Here is a 13486-nt window from a genome sequence, read left to right on the forward strand (position 1 = left end):
AGAGGCCTGATGCACAAAATTCATGCAAGAGTAGGCCTTCCTTCCCCTGGCTGCCGGCACTGGCTTCCCTCCGGCTGCCAATAAGCACCCGGGACCCAGGCTTCCCTCGCAGCCCCAGCTTCGTCCAGAAGATCATCTGGAAGGACGTCCGAAGGACATCTGGTCTAATTAGCATATTACACTTTTATTATAGATTACCATTATTACCTTCACCATGACCATTATTGCCTTCCTCTTATAACACTGCTCACCCCTCCTTTTCCTTTCTCAGGGTAGGCTTATCACATCCTCCAGTACCTTAGTTGTTTTCAAGCTACAAGCCCCCAAGGCTCCAGCCTTAGTCCTCTTCCTCATCCAAGGTCTACTAACTGACCATTCCTCCAGTCAGTGAGGAAGGTTGATTCCTTGGGGAGACTCAGATGCCAGAGAAGGAGAAGGCAATTTGCAACCCTAAAACAACACAAGCCCATTCCAAATTCTGTTTTTGGAAGTCACCATACATTATATATTATACCTGTTAAGAATCTACTGATGCACCAATTGGACTCCTGTAAATATGCTCTAAAAATAAAAATAACTTATCAAGAGTATCAGAATAACCAAATCAGGTATCCAAAAATTTCATGGAAAATATATCAAAACTACGCCTCATTCAGATGGTACAGATTGGACAATTTCTGTCTTCCCTCAATATTTCCAGGTCTCCCAAGAATCAGAGGACTCATTGTGCAGGCGCACTGGGACCCCAGGGCTTTTGGAGCTGCCGAATACAGGTCATCCCAACTGGGGTCCCATGTCAGAAAGTTCACATTCTATTCATTCATTCATTTATAGAAACATTGATTTGTTGTTCCACTTGTTCATTGATTGCTTCTTGTATGTGCACCAACTGAGGATTAAACCTGCAACCTTGGTGTACCTGAATGATGCTCTAACCAACTGAGCTACCTGGCCAGGGCGAGTTTACATTCTTGAACTCAAGAACAAGTATAAGTGATTGCCAGCTAGTTTGACTGTATCTTAGCATGTTTTCCAGATAAAACAAATTACAAATTCTATACCATCTCTAATAAAGTGCCATTGCTAAGTTTTTTAGTTCAAATATCTGGATCTTGGCCTAGATTAAAAGCATACCATTCTTATATCCCTACCACACAGCATCAAATGAAATCTGTCCTTTAGTTTGTTTAAATGTCTTTAAATTCTGTACTGTTAAATTCATCCAAATTGAGGTCAACAAGTAAATACATCTCCAGCTCAATAATTTATCTGATTAGATTTTAATAAGCCAAATTTGTATTCTGAATTTCACTGTATTCCAATCTCATTTTCTTTTCATAATAAAATGGAACCCAGTTTCATCAATTATTGTACAAAACCGCTTTTCAACAAAGTATAGAGTAGAATGTCCGTGTTAGCTGCTACCCTGCTGGAGTCTCAGGCTTGTCTCACTTCATCACAGGGAAGGTATTCCTTAAGCCCAGGGAATCCCTGAAGTTCTTCTGAGTTGGGTCTAGCTCTCAGGTAGAACTCTTTGGGAATAGCTTTCCATTCCTTTTATTTCTGCTTGAACTTACAGCCTGTACTTGGGCTAACACTGACATAAGATTTTTGGTTTCACCATTTCCAATTTCCCTGGAGTCAGATTCCTCCTTCACTGACTAGTAAGTACACGAATATGCAAACAATAGTTTGACTTACAGACTCAGGACATTTTATTGCCGTAGTGAAAATAACAGCATCATGAAGTGTCCACAATGCTGTCTCACGGCCAGTATCTGCATGGCTCTTGCTTTGGAACTAGATATCCTTGACTCAGCCCCTGCAGTGCATTCCCCGCTCCCACTCATCAAGCTTTTACTTAGTTATGAATTACTTTTCTTTTATTCATCGGTAACCTATTTCAGGTTTTGTTGTACTCTTTTTACAGTTACTAAACCAAGGAGATTTAACTGAAAGACGGACATGAGCATGGGTATTGAATCCTGAAGAGCACGCTATCTGATCCCAGGAAGCATATAGTGGGAACAGCTTGCTTATGGCTCACAATCTGCCAGAATCAAAATGAATCTGTGAATGACAAGACCCCGCTTTTTCCTCTGTGCATCTTCCCTGGCAAAGAAGATGAATGCAAGAGAGCCTCTCTTCAGACTCTCATCTGATCCAGAAAAGGAAGAAAGCAGGGAATGTGGGCTAGGTCACTGTACCTACCTCTCTTCCCACTGGAAAATTTTGGGATGGACTTCTCCCGAAAAATGAATTTGATTATGTGTTGGCTGACCTATCTCAGTATAACAATTGAGAAGAGATTTTCCTATGAAGAGCTACCATCCCAGCCTCTGCTGTCTTATCACGTGGATGAACTAAGTCCTGCCACCAACCATAAAACTTCACCGAGACGTTGAGCTTTCAAGATGCCTTGTTGCTTTGGAGAAGGGAGTGCTGTCAGTTCTGTTGTGATACTCTCCCTTTAGCAACCTGAGTAAGACACTCTCCGCCAGTGGGCTGCAAAAAAATAAATTACTTGAATCCCTACTTGGCCCAGGCTGAGGTACTATCTTGTCCCATACACCTCTACTTAGTCACTTTGCTTTCTTTGTTTATGGAACATACAGTAGCATGTTTAAAGGGCTTTTTTTTTTTTTTAAGTTAAATCACACGATTCAGAGCTTCAATTGTTTTCCCTTTAAATAAACAAAATAGCCCAGTCAGTTCTTTGGCTTCTTGTTTTAGACAGAATTTGTTCTCTTAGAAGATTAAGAAAGAAGTTCAGTCTTCACCTTTAAGATAAGGTATTGATTTACCCTTAGGATTCCATGCAGGTAAGACCGAGCTCAGGAGTCTTGGGGAACATGACATGAACATCTTCATCTCTAACTAGCAAACCCAGATGATAGCAATTGCAGGAGTGTCACTCTATCCCCATCAGAAAGAACCATGTCTGAGTCTGGAAAATTAGCAGCGAATTTTCCCAGAAAGTTAAAAAAATAACAAAAAACGAGAAAGGTGCTTCTGTTAGAGTAGGCACTCTTGCTATTATCCTGTCTCTCCAGCTACTGAGAGAACATCTAATTATAATTAGTGAGTATTCCAAAGATCACTTAGTAGAAAATCATGGCTGTCAAATTTATTTAAAGTGAACCTCATGCTGTCACACACACACACACACACACATGCTTACAGATAACATTCTAAATATATAACAGGAAAGAACTGCTTTTTTAAATAAAGTAATTATAGTTCTCAATTTGTTAATGACATGTATATAATCATATTGTGCTATGTAGATTGAGTTCATGTCAATTACTTGTATTCTTAAAATGCCAGTTTTTACTTCCTGTAGCCTCACTCTTATATTAGAGCAGCGGTTTTCAACTGGGAACATTTTGCCCCCAACTCTCTTAAGGACATTTGGCAATATCTAGAGACATTTTTGGTTGTCACAACTGGAGGGGTGTTACTGGCACCTAGTGAGTCAAGGCCAGCACGCTGCTAAACACCCCACAGTGCACAGGACAGCTCCCCGTCCCTGCACCCAGCAAAGACTCATCTGGCCCAAAATGTCAGTTGTGCTGAGGCTGAGAAACCCTGTGCTAGAAGTTGCAAACTTGTCATCCCCCAGGTGTTTTATTTTGCCTGTACAATATTTCCAAGTAATTTTTAAATTAGGTGACAACATGCAGATTTCTGGCTTCTGTTGAAAAGGCAGTTGATCTGGCAATTCTGGGCCTGTATTCCAGCAGAGACTCCAGCCTCTATTTTCCCCTACTCCCTTACAGCCAGCCCATTCAACCCATGTATTTTCTGACTGGCCTCTGTAGGCATTTGGGCCTGTGCCTTTTTTTCTGTCCCTAATGTTTAAGTGTGAGGCACAAAGTAAGACCCCTTAGCTTGGCTATGATCCCTCCACCCTGAGCTTCACTTTGATTTACTTGAACCATTCCCTGTATCTGCTACTTTTCTTTTCCCCATTCTCCAAGAATAGCCATGACTCAAAACCCAAGTTTTTCCTTGCCTTGATTCAACCTTAGTTGCTTAATGTTATTGAAAAGCAGTAATGAAGTCTACTGGTTAGCAGGTGATTCGAGATTATCTAGCAGTTCATAAGACAGCTCCTCCTGCTCTCTCTTGGGGCTGGTAGACTGCTCTAGAGGTTCTTCTAAATCCTGCTGTGGATTTCTGATGCCGAGTTTTGTAGTTTCATGGGTGCTGCAGAATAAATAAAAATATGAAAAAACGTTTAAAGTATGTAAAGCTTAAGGATGGTCTCAACATTTTTATTATTTTATATGGGATGCAAAAGGAAATTTCTAGGTGGAAAATGGGGAGAGGAATTAGGACTTAAGAAACAACAAAATTGAAAATATTAGAGATGCTTTACTCCCTTTGATTTATATGATCTCAATGGAGGAAGTGGTGCTAATGAGTTATTTTTAAAGAGCACTAGAAAAACAGTTTTATCATTTTATGGGAAATAAAAATATACATGATTTTTCAAAAATAGAGTGGAAATACTTTTGACTGGTGGCATTGGAACTGGAATAGAAAAATGATGTTTCAGATTTTAGGAATCTAGACCTAATATACAATGGTTATATATGTATTTTTAAATATATTTTTTTGGTTTTTTACAGAGAGGAAGGGAGAGGGATAGTTAGAAACATCGATCAGCTGCCTCCTGCATCCCCCCCACTGGGGATGTACCTGCAACCAAGGTACATGCCCTGGACCGGAATCGAACCTGGGACCCTTCAGTCCACAGGCCAATGCTCTATCCACTAAGCCAAACTGGTTACGGCTACAATGGTTATATTTTATTCACACCTGCACTTCTCTCCAAATTCAAATGTGTTATCTGGAGATGTCTGGATAGTATTCTGTAAGTACAATATAGTGATCTCAAAATATGAGTGGCTGTCCTAAAGGTTCTTGCCAGGAGCATTACGAGGGATGGCACCTGGAGGACTGCAGGGGGACGGCAGCATCTGGGATTACCTGGGACATTCATGCACTTCTAACTGCGCCTTCCACTGTGAAGCCCTGATGCCCTGGACCTTGTTCCTCACAAAGTCTTCATCCAGCCCAGCCTGCTTCAGGGTGTCTTGATACCTTTGTTCTGCTTCTTTCCTGGCAAGGTCCTGTGGAAGGAAACTAATCTGTAACTGTCTTGTGAATTACTTGTGAATTCTAAATTACTAGCTTAACCCATATCCTTAAAATACTGCTCACCACCACCCTCTCCCATTCGTGGGGACAAGATTTGCATAGAAATTACTTCGAGCTTTGTTTTCAAGCCTTAAAGTGCATAGGAACTATCTGAAGATTTTGTTAAAAAGTAGACTCTTATTTGGTAGGTCTCAGATGGGGCCTGCAATTCTGTATTTCTAACAGTCCCAGGAGATGCCAGCCATTGATTAGGGAGCCACACCTTTGAGAAGCAAGGACTTAGATTTTTTTAAAGACCAAGGGAGGTCCAGATGAAAATGATGGACTTAAAAACCCTTGGAGACCTAGCAGTGTACCACAGATGTAGAGGCTGGTGATGTTCCACCACTATGAACAATGGCTCTGGACAGCAGAAAAGGCTGGATTTTCAGTCACATTAATACTAGTAAGTTAAAGATGTGCTTGCTAACACAGCCAAACTCACTGTGTGTATGGGACCTAACTCCTACTCTCATACTGAAAGCTAGACTACAGTGGAAACTCCAGGAATTGAAATTTCCCATTTTAGATGTCTTTAGAGTCCAGTCTTGGATGAATTTAGCCCAAGTAACATGTACTATGACTACTTTGGTAGTAATCAAATGGGCCTTATTTATTTATTTATTTATTTATTTATATTGATTTTTTACAGAGAGGAAGGGAGAGAGATAGAGTCAGAAACATCGATGAGAAGGAAACATCGACCAGCTGCCTCCAGCACACCTCCCACTGGGGATGTGCCCACAACCAAGGTACATGCCCTTGACCGGAATCGAACCTGGGACCTTTCAGTCCACAGGCCGACGCTCTATCCACTGAGCCAAATCGGTCTTGGAATGGGCCTAATTTAGAATCTTTGAACTTCAAGGAAATGTTTAATACTCAGATATTAAACTTTCATGTCTAAGAACCCTTAGACAGAAAGAAGATGACTGTTTAGTTTTACCTTGGTAACTTGTTCGAAGAGATACGGCCTCGTTTGTATTCTCTTTTTCATTTCTTCCAATTCTTTTTTATACTCTTTTGCTCTTTTACGGTCTTTGTTCCTGGAATTAATAAGATTTTTTAAATCCACCTTTTTCCAATCCAGAATACCCTTCATTCCAGTTAAACAGAGTAAGTCCCATGGACATTGTAAATTCCTAACTGTGCCTGGCAAAACTCATGACTGCCATCATAGGAGCCTACCCTAGTAACTCCATTTTGCTGTTTTCAAGACCAATGATCTGCTGGATCCCAAGACACAACCCTTTGACACATGGAAGACACTGACCGGTTTTCTTTCAACTTTGCTTTGAATACCTCCTCCAGGCTTTTGTGGGGATCCATGGCTTTTGCACGCAAGGTCACGGATTTGGACATTGCTTGACACTTCTTTTTATGCATCTCCAACCACTGAGTACTCTCATGTGCTTTGTTCTTTTTTTCAAGTGAACTTCTAAAGGGAGGAGGCAACAACAACAAAAAAATACAGATGACCAACTTGGATATATTTAAAAGCAATCTTAGTAACCTCTCTGGAAAGTTGGTGTTGTCTATGAAGGGGGCTGGGGGAGTAATTTACCTCCCTGGCATTTCAGAAAGATTAAGATTCTGGCATCAAATGCATGGGCATATGATGCCTTCCCAGCACTCTGGATACAGTGATATTCTACCCAGGAGAGTCTCACTCATTGAACTGAAAAAAAGTGTGAATAAAATATCCTTACTTAAACAGCCGAACATTCAGGCTTGTTGTCTATCCTGAAACAAAATACTAATAGCTACCAGTAGCTGAGTTATGTACCCTGAACCAGTGCAAACGGTCTGCAAGTGCTCTATGTCCACTCTCTTGTGTAATCCTCATAACTGCCCTGTGAAGTAGGGGCATTCATTGTACAGGCGAAGAGATGTAGCCTCAGACAGGTAAGCCACTTGCCCAACGCTACCCAGCGTCCCAGTGGAAAAGCCAAGGTTAGAAGCAGGGTACCTGCCTTGTAAGTCTCTGCCCGTGGTGTAGACACAGCTATAAACAGTGGGCTGGAAGGTGCCCGAATTTATTGTCCTTTGGGAATACAGATAACTAGAAATGGACTTCTTTTAATGCACAATTAGGAATCAACTTTTAGCACTTCGTTTGTGTAAATATTCTACAAGGTATGGAGAGTTTTACCAAAGGAAAAAAGTCAGGACTCTTGCATTTGGCCTGCACTCGAAGTGGACAGATTAGGAAGGACATTCAAGTTTTATCTACTGCGAGGAAGCAGCTGTGGACATCCTCTACAGGTGGGCCAACCTCTGGTTCATAGTATCTAATTGGGACTCAGGATATTGCTACATTCAGCCTTGATTTAGTAGCTCTATGAAATCTGAGGGAAAGGGAAATATCCATTGGATTCTAAGTAGATTTCTATGATCTGTGTGGGTCTTAAAGGGCCAAGTCGGTTCTGTTACTCCTCTGTGAGCTCCACAGGGAAGCACCGATATGCTGGTCCCCTGCTCACTTCGTCTCAGAGGCCTAGTGGAGGAACTCTTGCTGGCTCGGTGAGAACAATTCCACGACAGAGGAAGGTCAGTTAAAGAGCTAAAAATAAGGAGGCGCCTGATTCCCAACTGACTTCTGATAGTTCCCCAGGATGAGTCTTGGAGAATTTCAAATATGTGCGATGGATGCTCATCTCTGTGGCAGGCTCAGCCACCTGTCATGCTTCTCTGAGTTTTTGCTCCTAATGGGTTCCTTCCCTTTTCATCTGTAGGTCTGTACCAATGTTGTTCTTTGTCTGGAAACTTCTTTCTTTCCAGCCTTTGGCTTATTCCTCTTTCTTCGGGTTTCACCTTAGACATTTATTACAAGAGTCCCCTGCCCCAGGCTTCCCAGTGCCTCCAAAGTCCCCTGTATTCCCTCATCATTGCACTCACTAACAAGATAAGGTCGTTGCTTCATTGTTTTTCTGTATTTCAGATTAGGTATGAAACTATAGGTTCCATAGGTATCTCCAGCCTTAACATTCTACCTGGCACAGAGTAAGGCCCCGTGAATATCTACTGAATGATACATGTTTTCCAGCCCTAAGTGTGGAGGACCACATGTGTTCCTGTCCTGATCAGAGAACTCCCTTCCACGCCTTTAGGCTTTCCGCTAACAGGAGAGGAGGCCCCGCAGTGGGGTGGTTTCCATCATGTGGGCCACGGTCCGGGCATTATGCGTCTTCTGCAGCCTGAGGACTCACCTGACTGCAGATTCCCGCTTCCTGGTGGCATCTGTGATGTGCACAGGTAGGGTGTTGGCAGAGAGGGAAGCAAGGCCACTCAGAGAATGACTCCTTGGCCGGGGAGTAGCAGGTGGCTGTGGAGAGTCCTAGAGGAAACAACGGCTGGTGTTGGTGGGACAGCATGTGTGATTAGCTTCTATCTTAGCTGGAAGCAATTAAGATAGAAACTAATCAGACTAGGAATCTTTTTTTCCAGGGATTAAAGCCAAGGGTAATGAGATTTCAAGTTTAGTAATTGGGACAGACTTGGATGTCAATCCTGAAGGTTTTTTTCATTGTTAATCCTCACCCGAGGATATTTGTCCACTGATATTTAAACAGAGTGGAAGGAAGATGGAGAGACAGAGAGAAACATCGGTGTGAGAGAGACACATCAATTGATTGCCTCCCACACGTGCCCCAACCAGGGCCCTGGGCCAGGAATCGAGCCTGCAACCAAGGTACATGCCCTTGACCAGAATAGAACCTGGGACCCTTCAGTTCAGGGGCCGACGCTCTATCCGCTGAGCCAGACTGGCTGGGGCAATCCTGAAGTTTTTAATCAAATGAGAAGAGTTCTCTGGAATTGGTAAAGGGACACAACAATTGATCCCAACTTCCTGCCTCCCAGACCTGCTTGAACTTATTTCTTCAATTTCTCTGGAGGGAAGGAAAAGTAGTATTCTTGTGGTCTTAAGTTTATAGGAATTGTGGATCTGTGATCTGCTAACAGCCGAACTGGTGCTTTAAAAAAAAAAAAAATTAAGCCCTGATGGGTTTGGCTCAGTGGATAGAGTGTCGGCCTTCGAACTGAAAGGTCCCAGGTTCGATTCCGGTCAAGGGCATGTACCTTGGTTGCGGGCCCATCCCCAGTAGGGAGTGTGCAGGAGGCAGCTGATTGATGTTTTGCTCTCATTGATGTTTCTAACTCTCTATCCCCCTCCCTTCCTCTCTGTAAGAAATCAATAAAAAATATATTAAAAAAAATTAAGATAGAGAAATGCCATGAAAAGTGCCTTCCATTGAGACGTGGCCCTCTTTGGATTTCGGGCCTCCAGGCCCTCGACCCCCCGCAACTGCCTGGGTCTCACCTTCCTCCCTCCAGCGGCGGCCGCATCACAGGGCCGCCGGGAGTGACACAGGCTGGCGGTTCTTAGCAGGAAGGGCTTGTTGCGAGTCCCCTCTCGGGTGTCCCTTCTCTTTGCAGCTCTTCTCTGGAAGGCCCTGTAAAGGCCCTCGTAGTCAGGGACAGCCGGATTCACCCGAGGCTGGAATCCAAAGTCAGTCTGCAGAAAACCAAGCTTTTCCTGCCAGGTTCGGGCGGCTGTGCGGAGTTGTGGGTCAGCCCTGCAACTGGAGGAGATGATGGGGGAGGAGGCCATCTTGAGCATGTCCATGGCTCTCATTTGGATGCGAATTTTCCTGAAGAGCTCAGCTTCTGTGAAGAAAAATCAGGGTGGTGATGGGTGAGAAGGGATGGAGACTCATACCAAAAGGTTTGGAGAATGTTCTCTCTTTTAAACACTAGCAGTAATGTGCTGGAACCAAATGTTAACTTTTCAGGAGTTTTGTGATCCAGCTGACATCATGTGGGAAGCTTGAAATTGGCCATGATAGGCATATTTACACCACAGAAAATGGCAAACTCTACAAATCGGTTTGCTTTTTTTTTTCCTGGAGAGCTCATTAATGCTGACAAGAACACTGTCAGGTACCAATCAGGCTGCAGAATCAGCTGCCATTCACATTTACTGAGTGCTTTCTCTGGTTCCTTAAGGATGACCAGGAGGAATGGGCCAGTCACCTGCTCCTCTCCCAGGTCTCCCCAGTCTCAGAGGTAAGGCCCAACCTCCCACACAACTGCCCAAGCCCATCATCCAAATCATTCTTGACACTTCCGCCTTCATCTTATCAGTCACAAGTTCCACCGTCTCCTCCGCTTTAACCTGTCTCCAGCCCAGTCTCTTTTCGTTGTCCCTGCTACTAATTTCATAATTTCTCAACTAAATTGTTGAAATAGCCTCCTGTTATATCAGCATCCCTGAGTCTTGCACCTCCCCCTTTAATTATCTCAACAGCAATCAGAGTGATCTTTCTGAACTTCATATCTGATCATGAGCCACTCGACTTAAAACCCTCCAGTGGCTCCCCAGTGCCCTTGGGTGAAGTCCAAACCCTTCCAACGGCCCACAGGGCCCCAGGTCTGGCCTATGCCTGCCTCTCTCCTCCCCACTCTCCCTCTTCTCTCCACCCTCTACCTTTCCACCCCTGACTGTGCTCAACTTTCTCTCACCTCCATGCTATAGCTCTGCTGGCACACTCTTCCTCCCTCTTCATCAAGTTAACACAGCTCAACCTTCAGGGTCAGCCTCAATGCTCACTTTCTCTGGGGACCCTAACTGTTCCCACCCCTCACCACACCCTAAGTTAGGTCCTCTGTTATAAACTCCATAGGACCCTATAATCCCTGCAAATGACTCATCACAGTTGTGGTTATTTATCTATTATCTGTCTCCCTCCCATGTCCACAAACTCCATGTCTATTTATTCACCCTAGAACAATGCGTGGGACATGGCACATGTTACTGAATGAGCAAAGAAAGCCTGAGTCTCTTATTTGAGCTGCACTTCTTGAACTGAGTACCTCACCAGGATGGGGGGGGGTGGGGAGCGGGGGGCGCTTTCCTCAGAGGCAGGTGGCACCGATCTAAGCCTGTCTTTAGGTGCCTCATTGGTTCTCTGTTCTCATATCTGTGCGGCCACAGAGGCCTTCACATGCACTCACTGCGAGAGGTCACCAGGGCAAGGCTGGTGGGGAGTGATGCAGGACATCTCCTGGTTCCTTGCTCCTTACAGGGTTCCCCCTTGTGTAAATACACCCAGCCTACTCCATGGCCTGCAGGGAGTGGCCTCTAGCAGGGCCACCTGAACAGCTCATCTCCAAGCCAGGCTAACCCCTGAGCCTGACTAAATCCCCACTGCACCCCCGGCAGGAGGCAGCAAGGTGGCAAGGTTGTCTTTACCCTGGAGTTTGTCCCCGAGAGCTGGCTCCAGAATGGACCTGGGGATCCTTCTAGTGGCAGTCGGCTTGGGGGCCTTGGCCTTAGCACTGGCGGCCAGTTCCCTCTGTTGAGCGGCTTCCTTCCGTTGCTCCTCCTTCTCCAGGAAGCTGAAGGGTTTGAAAGAGGAGAGGAGCAGTTCTTTCCTCTTCTGGATCCCTGCCTGCCTTCGGGCCTCATTGCGCGCCATGATTTCCTGGTAGAGGGGCAGGTAGACATGCGCAGGCACGGGTTGTGCTCGGAACTGCCGGTGGCACTCGGCCTCCTCCTGGCCCTGCCTCTGGGCCTGCTGCCTCTCAAGCTCGAAGGAGGCAGGTGAGGCCAGCCACTGGGCCTTTTTCTGGGCCTCACGCACCGTCATACGGAACGGCTGAGGAACAGTGATGGAGGATGCCCAGGAGCTGAGACTTCTGTGCTGGGAAGGAGGCCTGGAGCCTGTGGGAGGCTGGGACTGAACCTTGGGAATGTCGGAGGGTAGGTTGCTCAGGGAGCTGCAGCGCCTTGTGTAGCCACACCTGGGGGAAGAAAGCAGTGTGCCTGGAGGACAGGGTGGCCAGGAGGCCCGGCTCCTCCCAGACCCTCCTCCCCACTGCTCTCCAGACCTCTTTGCCAGCAGGTTGCATCTAGCTTTTCAGCCTAACATCACAGCCCCACAGGCCTCTAAGCCTTTCCCTTCCTCAACCAGGCCTCCCTCCTTCCCACAGGCCATCTAGCAGCCTTAGTAAGAAATCTCTTCTCAAAACTGATCCAAAAATTGCCACTTTGCACTCTAATAGTTTCATAGGGGGACAGCGCAGCGGTGCAGAGCAGGGCTGTAGAGTCAGACAGAGCCAGAGTCAAATCCTGCTTTAAACAATTGCCAGCTGTGTGACCTTCAGCAAGGTTCTCTTGGAACCTCAATTCCTCATCTGTAAAATGGCAAAATAATGTCTATTTACAGGGTGATGGGGAGGAGAAAAATAAATATTAAATGAGGTAAAGCATACCTACATATAACAGGGTTTGGCCAAGGCAAATGTGCCCTGTTGCCATTCTCAGGGAGGTAGTGTGTTTGGGAAAGGCATCAGTTTGATCGAGCCCAGAGCTCCGGGTGACTAAGGGTTACCTAGAGTGATTTAGGACTGCCGGGTAGGAATCAGAACCCATGTTTGGATCCAGAAGCTGATTCTTCTGGAGCCTGGGTAAATGGCAACCTGAAAAAGTGGTCTTTGCTTTCCTGGGGAAGAAACACAGTGAAGCAGCTGTTGAACTGCAGTGCCTCACCTTGGCGACGGTGGGTACTGCACCTGCGGCTTCCCCCCGCCTTTGTTCTGGAAGAAACGCTCCAGGTCCTCATCATCTTCAGAGAGGCTCTCATCGCTGACTGGGTCAGACTGATGAAGGGATTCTGACAGGCACCACCTGCCTTTCTGCATCAGTGCTCGCAGGGTCTCGTAAAAGCTCCCGGTTGAGTCAGCAGAAGTAGAATCTGTCTCCTCCAGACTGAGGAACTCATCAAGTTTGCCAGCGCTAGGCAAAAACAGCCCATCCCCAGACAGCTCCTCTTCTGCCTCTGTGTCTGAGGAGGATTTGGGGGGAAATATCTAAAATGAAATAGGATAGACCGGGGTCAAACTATGATTTCAAATTTATTCAAAACATAGCTGTTAATTTCTCTTTGAATAAGCCTCTATATATTAGGGACTGGGGAGGAACAAAGAAAAATTTTAATTAACAGGAAAGACAATGTGGACATAAGATGTGTTCTAAAGAAATTTCATGCCCTAGCTCATCTGGCTCAGTCGATAGAGTGCGGGCCTACAGACTGAAGGATCCAAGTTCAATTCCAGTCAAGGGCACATTCCCCAGGTTGTGGGCTCAATCCCCAGTGGGGATTGTGCAGGAGGCAGCCAATCGGTGATTCTCTCTCATCATTGATGGTTCTATCTCTCTCTTCCTTCCTCTGTGAAATCAATAAAAATATACGTGTTAAAAAAACAACAGTATGATGCT

General features: G+C 45.2%; 2 protein-coding genes across 2 annotated transcripts in view; one reads left to right on the forward strand and one right to left on the reverse strand.

The window, feature by feature from the left end:
* Window positions 1–2707, forward strand: part of ZNF410 (zinc finger protein 410) — a 38003-nt gene extending 35296 nt beyond the window's left edge. Inside the window, 1 exon segment of the mRNA XM_006778764.2 lies at window positions 1931–2707. Within this exon segment, the coding sequence (XP_006778827.1) occupies window positions 1931–1956 (26 nt within the window). The 3' untranslated portion in view covers window positions 1957–2707.
* The window catches only part of FAM161B (family with sequence similarity 161 member B), a 14659-nt gene continuing 3776 nt past the window's right edge, over window positions 2604–13486 (reverse strand). Inside the window, exons 2-9 of the mRNA XM_006778763.2 lie at window positions 12758–13077; window positions 11459–12009; window positions 9527–9873; window positions 8415–8542; window positions 6479–6643; window positions 6152–6251; window positions 4996–5138; window positions 2604–4209 (exon numbers count right to left, since the gene is read on the reverse strand). Coding sequence (XP_006778826.1) covers window positions 4065–4209; window positions 4996–5138; window positions 6152–6251; window positions 6479–6643; window positions 8415–8542; window positions 9527–9873; window positions 11459–12009; window positions 12758–13077 — 1899 coding nt within the window. The 3' untranslated portion in view covers window positions 2604–4064. The remainder of the gene's footprint in view (window positions 4210–4995; window positions 5139–6151; window positions 6252–6478; window positions 6644–8414; window positions 8543–9526; window positions 9874–11458; window positions 12010–12757; window positions 13078–13486) is intronic.

The sequence above is a fragment of the Myotis davidii genome, unplaced genomic scaffold (assembly GCF_000327345.1).
Source record: "Myotis davidii unplaced genomic scaffold, ASM32734v1 scaffold309, whole genome shotgun sequence".
NCBI classification, from domain to species: Eukaryota; Metazoa; Chordata; class Mammalia; order Chiroptera; family Vespertilionidae; genus Myotis; species Myotis davidii.